At 32.7% G+C, this 10,563-nt stretch overlaps 1 protein-coding gene across 1 annotated transcript in view; it reads left to right on the top strand.

Moving 5' to 3' along the window:
* Positions 1 to 584: 584 nt before the first annotated feature.
* The window catches only part of LOC133182975 (transmembrane protein 87A-like), a 38,405-nt gene continuing 28,426 nt past the window's right edge, over positions 585 to 10,563 (top strand). Inside the window, exons 1-3 of the mRNA XM_061317880.1 lie at positions 585 to 691; positions 6,244 to 6,304; positions 8,910 to 9,019. Of these exons, the coding sequence (XP_061173864.1) occupies positions 605 to 691; positions 6,244 to 6,304; positions 8,910 to 9,019 (258 nt within the window). The 5' untranslated portion in view covers positions 585 to 604. The remainder of the gene's footprint in view (positions 692 to 6,243; positions 6,305 to 8,909; positions 9,020 to 10,563) is intronic.

Here is a 10,563-nt window from a genome sequence, read left to right as displayed (position 1 = left end):
ACTGCTATCAACCCCATTTTGATATAGACCCCCTTTTCTTTTGGAAAAAAAATCCCCATGTTAAAACTTCTTTATTTACTTGTAATGATACTCATACATATAACTATAATGAAAATTTCAATTCCATATCATAACATCTAAAACACGAAGTTTACTCCATTTATCGAACAAAAACAAGGAAATAGATATGACTGATATCTTTCTCTTCCCTGTAAACAAAAGTATGTAAATAGAATTTAAGATGTCTGTAAGTCTTAATTTGAAGGACATTATATCTGTTCTCTGTATTCGATGAATAATAATTTCTAGCATTTAGACTTTTTCACATTGCTCAAAACAAATACAAACAAATAAAGGGAAAAAACCCTTGATGTCATGAAAACCAGGTGCCAGGTAAGCTAAAAGGTTTTCTGCTCATTAGAGAACAATCATTATCTTTCTGTTATAACAAATTTGTATATTATGTGTTCTTAATTGTACTTCATATCTCATATTATTGCACATTATTGGTGTTTAATTATGACAGTTATTAAAAAATAAACGGCGGTTGTTTCGACTAGTTTTAGTACGTCTCACTTACTTACTCATATGAGAACCGGAAGTGATGCTGAACTTGTTGACTGTCGCTCTCTGCGTCTCTGGCGTAATTTCCATATCTGAGCCAGGGATTTGGAGAGTTAAATATGATAAAGTAAGAAAATTTATATCTTTGCAACCTTCCTTTACCAATTCGTTGCAGATGGCAAACATTTAGCTTGTGACAGTTTTCGGTTGAAAAAAGGGGGGTGTCATCTACGTGTGTTTTACTGTTTCCATGAATACATGTTCCTTGTTCTTTATATTATTCACCTTTTTTGTTAAGTAAAATATTTATATCTTGAAAGTATATTATTCACTTCACAAATAGGATAGAATTGTAAAAATTACATGAAGATGCAGCACAATCTGGTGAAGAAAGCACAAGTATATAATTAAATTAATGTTTTACAGTGCTACTGTTGGAGGAGCGAGCGCAGTTGTAATACCATAAAAAAAATATCTATACATAGCTTACAGTTTAAAATTTGATCCGCCTTTTTAACTTCAAACAGCACAAGAAAGTCTAGACTGTGACATCACATGATGTCGTATTTCATATGTAAGTTGCATTTCCGTAACTGATTCTAAATAGGCCTTTTGCAATTTTGTAACGAAAGGCATAGTAGATCAATTATTTTTCTGTTTTGTTGAAACTCTATGCAATAACTATTCTCCATTATCACATGGAATCCTTTGAGGGAAGGAATTCTGGAAGATTTCACAGAAAAATTTCCTTGATGAATATACAGATTTTAATTTGAGTTTTCTCTGTTCTTACACCTTAGACTATTGAGCTTGCTGCACTCACTATCAGTATATAGCTTTGTATACATTGTTGCTGTCTGCAAAAGTAAAACTTGATTTAGGTATTTAATAGTGACGGGGATTAAGTTTGAAATCATAATCCATAACAGTTTTGCAGTCGGTAGTAGAAAACCAATCAATTTTTGATAAATAATCAATAAATCATCCTTTTTTCATGAAATTTAAAAGGATAATATGTATGATGGTACAACAGTTGGGACAAGCACAGTAACTGTTGTGTGTTTGTAACTGGATCAGTGTGCGAAATTAACGGTAGACCGATAGACAAAATCTATAGAAAATGCGCCCGGTCTATAGCAAGGTGAATATCTCAAGACCGATTTGTCTATAGAGTAAAATTGGCCGTTTTAAACAATACAACTTTTCATCCAAGGAAAAACTTATGCTTCAATGCTCTATTGTTCATAAATTTCCTTCATCTAATCCATTTTGCAGTACTACATGTTTTATTTATTCCTAAAACAATTGTAATTTTTTTGTAGTCCGAATTTCCTCAATTCCTCTGTTTATTGTAGATACGTCTAAATATCCCATAAAATTGTTTCCTGACTCAGTAAACCAAAGAATGGGTATTGGTTTGATTTATATCACATAAAAAATATAATTAAAATACATTTTAATTTTTCACATGAAAAAAAAAACCATTGTTCACTCTTAACAGGGCTCGACATTAACGCTTGTCTGCTTGTCCGGCACCAGTGAAAAAAAAATACGGACAAGTGAATATTGCTGGGTACTTGTCCGATAGGATAAATGCATTTTTATGTAAAGAAGACTAAATATTTAAAAGAACGACTGTTAAAAGTTTACCGGTACTTTAAGACGGAAACAGTACATAAAAACCGAACTTTGATCCCGACATAGATCGCTTTGTAATTGAGCGGTGCGTCGATTTACCCAAAAGGATCCAGAAGTAAATTATAAGCAACCCAAAAGGACATGAAGTAAAGGGGATATCTGGATATTCAATGAACACTTTCATACTTTATTGAAAATAAAACAGTAGTTTGGGGGGGGGGGGGGGGAGTGTGTGTTTAGGGTGGGGGGTCCCCCTTCCCCCACCCCCACCCCCGATACCATATGCCTAGAACAAGTCATAAAATAAAACTTACTGCTTCATTATATATGTTATAGTTACACTATAAATATTAATTGGTTCGCGGTAAATACACTCACAGTTTTTCATTCACGAGGGGCGGAACCAATTAATATCTATTGTGTAAGTTACTTGTACCAGAGGACCAATGAGAGAAAAGCAAGTTGATAATTAGCACCGCCTACAACGAGGTGTCAAGTCAAGGTCCGGAGTCTGTATAAATAGCTATCTCCATCTGCAAGGATCATTTTTAGCTGCAGCATTGCTACTGCAAATCGTTGATAAAAAATTCGGAATTGGTACGTGTGAAGATATTGTACGTTTGGAATGTTGAAGATGCAGAAAACATGATTTTTGTCAGGTACAGGGGTAGCGATTGTAGGCTTTTATATTCAGGCCGTCAACTCTGAAAGAAAATTAATCTTTCTATATCATTTTTTTTCTCTTTTTTTGAAAAAAAGGGGGGGGGGTGTATGGGAAATTTCGCCATTGAAAATTTTCTTTATGGCAATCGGCGAACAGAAAAAAATGAAATGATTTCTGACATTTTAATGAAAGTTTGAAATGGTATTGAAAGTAAAAAAAAAACGCGGGGACTTCTGATGTGAAATTGCTATATGTATTTGGAGACGGGAAAGAGAATAACGAGAATTCGAGATAGGACGTATCATTTACTGATTAAGGATACGCGGAGAAAACATATAGAAATATTTATGAAGCGAACATCGACAAGCTAATGTTAGTATAGTTGACTTAATTCATTCATCAGCCATTGCCAACGTCTGGAAATTAACATCATTCATTCATCAGTCAAGGTCTTGTCACAGTATGGCTTGATGCCAAAAAGGTGGGCGTAACTTAAAAAACTGTGATTCTTCTGGCAAATACACCACAGCAACATCAAAGCAAAATCTAAATTTACCGCCAGTCCTATGGTACAACATATAGTAAGATATGGTACAATAGAAGGGGAAATATAATAATATTTTGTTATTTTCAGCTCAAATAAAACAAAGCATATCTAACCAGATTTAGTGTTTGATGTGTTATATAAGGCATTATGTTATTTCTCAAAGAAAAGTTGCAACAGTATCAATTTATGTTTTTGCCAACTTTTATGTAAATTTATAATGTAATATTCATTATTTCATTCAAATTATTAATTTTCAGTATATCACAATATATTGATTTTGAGTCCTTTTGGGTTCCTTTTGGGTCCTTTTGGGTTCTTTTAGGTCCTTTTGGGTAAATCGACGCGCCCTAATTGAGTACACTCGATCTGGATTGAAGTTCACTAATTGCATACTACTGCAAAGGCATGGAACTGAGTTCGGATTCTGTTTTATGTTGACAGCATTTATGTTGTCAGGACAGAAAGTCTAGATAAAATATTGTTTTATGTGTTCGTTGTATTTGAAAATAACATCATGCACATGTAATGTACTTTATTTTTAGTTTTTCAGTTAACAGTATTAGATCTTTATTGAAAATTTTTCGGACAAGTGAAGTTGAAGTTCGGACAAGTAAATGTCTTGGTTGCTTGTCTGAATGGACAAGTAGGAAAACAAGTTAATGTCGAGCCCTGCTCTATAATCTATAGATATATATGCACCTTTGCAAAAGGGGATAGAAAGATAATTAAATTCAGTGATATTTATGCATGACTATTGATTAACTAGTACATAAAAATGATAAAAAAAAATCATCTTCATTTTCAGCAATATGCTTAATTAATTTTTTTTTAAAACCAATATGGCAAATGAAAAAAAATCCTAAGAGCCTAGAATTTTTTTCTTCAACATGTTACAGTAAACACATTTTTTTGCCTATTCACACAAGTTTTCATTAACAAAAATTGAAATCTTCTTAGAAATTTTAATGCTCCCTGCATCTGTAAAATTCAACATAATAAATTTACTGTTCAAAGTGTAACACCCCCCCCCCCCCCCCCCAATCATTTCTTAATAATCATGGTTATAAACCTCTATGTATCTTATGCCAATTCATAAAATAATGCAGTGTAGGGAAAAAGGAATAAGCAATTGAAAAATATACAATTAAATAAAAATACAGATATATAATTTTTTTGGTCTATAGGAAATTTCTCAGGTCTATAGAATTTCAAATTATTGTAGATCAATTGTCTATAGCTTTAAAAAGTTAGTTTCGCACACTGTGGATACACAGCACACACTTTTAACTTAATTAGTTCAGCCTCTTCAGTCAAACTGCATGAGACTCAGTCTAGACTGTGACGTCATATGTCAATATATTTTAATTGCATTTACACATATAACCGAGTCTGAAAAGTGAAAATTTTTAACAGTGTTTAACCTGCTATTTATCTGTGATTTTGATTATAGCAAGGAGAGTTGCTTTTTCATTTGTGAACTTCTCATTGGTTCTCTTGAGAACACAGTTTTTGGCAATTTGGCAGGAAGATGCAATTTGCAAAGGATTGTGGGTCCAGAAGTTACTGCGGAAAAAATTCATTCGGATCAATGTGTATAGTCCAAATTATTTCTTGGCCAAGGCATTGCTTTAAGAGCTCACAGTGCGAGTGGCAATTTGCACTGCTCGCTATCATTTCTTTCAGACTTTGTAAAACATTACTCTATATTAAGTATCGAAAAATGCAAAGCAAGGAAATTAGTTTTTAGGGAAGTTAAAAAGAGGTGTTTAAAAGTCAGATTCAGGATGGAATACCCGTATGTGCACCCCAAAACTAAATCATCTAGGTCAAAGAGCCCCCTGAAGTTTGGTCAAAAAGCCCAATAGATTTGGTCAAAAAGCCCCCTAATATGATTTAAAAGAAAGTTGTACAAAATTTCCCCCAAATATTAGTCAAAGAGCCTCATAATATTGGTCAAAACACCCCTTATAAATATCCATTATATAAACATATTTTTATAGAAAAAATTTGTTTTAAAATCATCCTTAAGTATTGGTCAAAGTGTCCCTAATTTTTTGCGCCTAATTTTGGTCAAAGTGCCTCGAGGTTTTGGTCAAAGCATCCCCTGAAATATTTTATAGGAAAATAATCTGAATAGTCCTAAAACGTTTTAAGACACCCTCCTAGTTCTGGTCAAAGTGCACCTAAAGACTGCACAGAAAAGGCATTCCAGCACACTGGAAAAATAATCAGACCTTGAAATACACTTCCAAGTTTGCTCTATGCACCCCGTACTTTTGGTAAAAGCACCCCAAAAGAATTACAGAAAGCACATTTATCCAACAACACAAATTCTTCATATGTTAATATATAATAAGCCCAAACTGTTGCTCAAAGCACCCCAATGATAATAATTTTTATCATTAAACAATGTTTGCTAGTACCATTTAATTAAAAAGCCACTCTTCGGCTCCCCCCCCCCCCTCCCCCCCCACTACAATCAGAAAAACAGACAACTGTCATTTACATTTTTTGCATTGTCTTGCACCTTTTTCAGCTTTCCACAGTCCATGTATTTAATTCTCACCTGTTTTCAAATTTTATACGTTTCAACAGTGCATTTATGAGGACATTATTTGTAAATCCTTGTGATTTCTGTTTACTTCTAAAATAAGTTCAAATATCGATAATGCCATTAATGGTAATACATGTACTAGTACCTGTAATGGAATTGAAAATTTTATGTTTAACACTCTCAATCCTAATAGACCAAAACATTTTAGTTTAAAAAAAAAAGTTTAAAAGTAAATACAGTTTTCAATCTAACATTTCTTCTTTTTTTCTTTTAAAGGAGAAGATCATTTATGCTTTTCATAAAAGCATGTACAAGGGAACCAACATAGCTGTGAAAGGTAAGAAAGATGGAAAACTAGATAAAAATTATGTGCATATGAGCATGTTTCCTTACATATATTGCCAAACTTTGTTATCTCAAACTCAACTGGACCAATATTAAATTTTGAGGTATCTCAGGATTTGAATGAGGTTAAAAACATAAATAAGAAGTGGTTGGAACTGCAAAATCACTTTGAAATATCCAGAGTCAGTCCTACCAACAAAGCCAATAGAAAGCTCAAGTCACATTTTGTCTGGCATCCTTGTGTAAACGTTTCACATTTTTATACCCCCCACAAACAAAGTTTATGGGGTATATTGGAATCAGCATGTCCATCTGTCTGTCTGTAGACATGATTTTGTCTGGATTTTTCTTGGAGACTACTGCATGGATTTGTCTGAAAATTTATGCACTCATTATTCACCATTTAAAGATGTGCACTTGGTATTTTCACCTTGATTGGATAATTGTGGCAGATACTGAGTGTAGATTCAAGTTTGTTCAATTCATGGCTCCCAGGGCTAGGTTGTGGTTAATGTTCTGAAAGTCAGCAGAACCAAGGTGAGGCCAACATTTTTTTATATTCTGTTTTACGGGAGCGCCGATCCTAATTTGGGCTAAAATGAAATAAAAATAAAAGTCCCCAATTCAAGTTTTATTTTTATTTCTCCCGCCGATAGTTTATTTATAGTCACTGAAAAAATAAAAGAAATATAAATAACCTTTTTACAAGCCTTTCAAAATGCGATTTGTCATTGGCTGAGGTAAATATATTCATCCAATCACAGTATTCGAAGCGTGAATAGTCACTGCACAGCATAGCGCCAAAATGTCAGAATCGGAGGGTTTCACGTGTTTTTAAATAGTCAGTTTAAAAAGTGACGTGTCAATGTTATATATTAGAAAAAGTATAAATTTTAATGAAAGATTGAATGAAATAGACGAAACAGTAATCTTAATCAAATGTCATGCAGAGGGCCACGTGGGAATCGATGTTCTGTCAACCGCTTGTTTTGAAAGGTTTTGAGTACGTATTATCTTTGACAATTGCTTCAATACATTGAAATACGTCTTGAAGATTTTTTTTTTAACTTAATTTTAAGCCAGAAATGTTTTCTTTTACAAGTTACGACAGAACATTAGAACACTGTAGAACTGGTAGAAAGTGGCGTGACTGAGGAAATTCGAGTCACAACTTTCACTCGTTTTATGACAAATATTGGAATTCAGAATTACCTACAAAAATATATCAGTATATATGCTTGATTGATACAAGACATTATTTCCTTTTTTATCGCTTTATGGAATTTTGCATGCTATGTAACAAATTAATATTTATTGATTGATCAGCGTATTCATATCAGCTGATGTAGTGTAGCTCTTGTTTAGTAAAACAAATTTTTTTTACCACTAGGGAAAAGTATTGTTGTAAATGATACACCCTAACAAATATTACTTCAATTCAAGACCTGGTTTCTTTTTTCATTCAAAAGTTGTGGATTAGAACCATTTTCAACAATTAAATTTTTAAATTCTGCAGTAAACAGAATATTGTCATGTGTATTTTACATGTGTATACTATGGGAAAGCTGTGTTTTTTCTACAATTATGTTGAAAGTTAGCATGCTCAGAAAGAAAAATATAAGGATAAAAAGATATCATATATACTACAGATTGAGGAAGTTTGAATATGTTTTCAATAGAGATATTGTGGTACGTTTTTTCCACCTACTTATATGTTAATTGGAAGTGCATTGAAAAAAAAATATTATACAACTTTTCTTTTTATCATGTCTCGTGCACTTCTGTGAATTAATTTATTTTAGCTGATCCATTGAATGTCTCACTGTACTTTCTCCATAACTTTGCCAGAACTAGTCCAAAATCCTCAGATCTTGTAATTTGCTGATGAATACCGAAAAATAAAAGATTCTGAAAAGTTTATGAGGGGTGTGACATAAGTCCTGTAGGTTTACTGTGGTGACAATATGATATTTGACAACTGAGAGAAGACTATAGATTTGCATGTTTGATTTGCATTAATGTTAGAAACTGCAAGCTTTATACTAGAAATGCACCCCTGCCCCAAATATCTATGAGAAAGTTAAATTTAAAATAGTTCATTGATCCATTAACTGTACCAATTCTGTGTTTTGTGTACATAAGTTTTTCAAATAACACTGTTTTTCTAACAAATTAAGGTCATACAAAAAATTCCAACCTTAATTAAAAATAAAAATTTTTATTGCATTTTTTCATTTTATTTTTATTTTTCTGACCGACTGCTTAAATTTCGAGCTTTTATTTTTATTTTTATTTCGACCCCCCGACTCAAATTTGTGAAAAAAATTCCCGTAAAACAGAAAATGAAAAAAATGTTGGCCTGAGTCAGATGAGCATTTTGGCCCATGGGTCTCTATTTTTTTTGGGGGGGGGGGGGAATTTGTTTGTGTGTGTGTGTTTTTGTTAATATTATTGTGTACTCTAGGCTTAGGACTGGGCTATATCAGGGAATAAATTTACATGATGTAGTGTTTTGGGCCAATTGGTCTCTTGTCTTGTATACTGATGTTTGATATTTAGTTGTTGGTAATAATCTGTTTCTTCATTTTCCTCAAAAGTTGACTGTCAACAAGCTGCAAAGAGTAAAGGAAAGACAATGCTGACCATTGAATGGGTGTTACGATACTCCCCATGTGCTGAGGAGTTTACTGGAGTGGAAGATGATGTGGTAATATTCCAATTATATTTAACTTCATTGCTGTATACTATACACTGTTCTCATATACTTTTTGATCTTTAGTTTTCAAAGGAAAAAGGTATGGTAAGGGCCCAACTTTGCCCCTTATTTGATATGAAAATCAAAACGCAGTTAAAATTATGATGGTTTGATAGATCTTTAAATGATGCTTGTTTTAAAAGCAGCATTGATTTTATTTCAAAGCAATCTCAGAGGCAACAAGAGGGCAACAATTAAAGACATTTTACGGAAGTTCCTCAATTCTGTTGGAATTTCATTATTTTTGCAAAACATAGAGCTCGAAGGTGTTTATCCGAAATCTTCACACAATAGATTTATCTGATTCTGATATCTGACATGAAATGTAAGTTCTGAAGATAGGCAAGCTTTCCCTTTGTGTTTTCAGAAACAAAATGGGCTTAATGACAAATTCTTTGACCTTCTCATGACCTCTGTGTATCCTGTGACTTTATATGAACACTTATTTTCAAACAAGAATGACAATAGATTTTCGATTCTTAAATTTCTGAGTGACATTCCAAAATAAGGGCCAAAATAGGGTTTTAGCTTATCTTTTGATTTACAAATTAAAGCTGTACACATATTGCAATCAAACTTTCTGCACTATAGTACACACTCTTGGCACACCTAAGCCAAAGGCTTATGCATACCTGTCAACATGGCAGAAATTTTCTGGGGGAAAACCTTAGAACTGCATGGGCATGTTAGTCATATTGATATCAAAGCATCCCATGTTGTGTGGCTTGAAGTTTTGGTTTGACTTGAGGCCTCAAAGTTACCTCTAAAATTTAGGTGCCAGCTGGTTTCTTAGCAAAAACAAATTAGGAATCAATTCAATTTTAAGGAGCAAAGCCATTTTTTTGTTAAGGCATCAACTTTATAAGCTTATATTAGACAGTATAGCAACTTATACTTACTACTGTAAGTCTAGCAAATTTTTACTTTGATAAATTTTTAGCAATTTTTTGCATGCAATGTATTCGAAAAAGTATTTTTCGTAAATAAGTGTCAACAGGAAAGAAAAGACAATTAAATACAAAAGAATTTTAATTTACATTTGAATGTAAAACTCTTAATTAATACATATTCGGTTTGAAAGATTTTTTTAAATAATTTTTTTTTCAATAACCTTGGATCTATTTTAATATTTATTTAAACTCAAACAAACTGAAATATTTCTATTCTTATTTTATATCATGGTTTGTTTTCATGATTTTATCAGTGCATGTACAGTTAATGTTAAGGTACGACAATAATGTGAAAACAACCACACTAAGTGAGTGAGACTATTGATCACAGCACCCATCCAATTTAATGGATTTTTCTAAAGCCAGATTTACCTGGGGCAGTTATCTTATCTGGTCTACCTGAGTCCAATGTGTACTGAAGTGATTCAAAATATATGGTCACACATGTGCTGACTGAAATAAAAGTCTAAGTAAAAAAAAAACAAAAAACAAAGAGGCCTAGGTGACAAAGGATTAAAGCACAAGAAATATTTCTTGCAAAAATTT

This window comes from Saccostrea echinata, unplaced genomic scaffold (genome assembly GCF_033153115.1).
Source record: "Saccostrea echinata isolate AGI-Se365-2 ecotype Australia unplaced genomic scaffold, CSIRO_AGI_Sech_v1 ptg000009l, whole genome shotgun sequence".
In the NCBI taxonomy this organism is placed as follows: Eukaryota; Metazoa; Mollusca; class Bivalvia; order Ostreida; family Ostreidae; genus Saccostrea; species Saccostrea echinata.
Note: the sequence above shows the minus strand (reverse complement) of the source record. Positions and strands in the feature narration are given on the sequence as shown.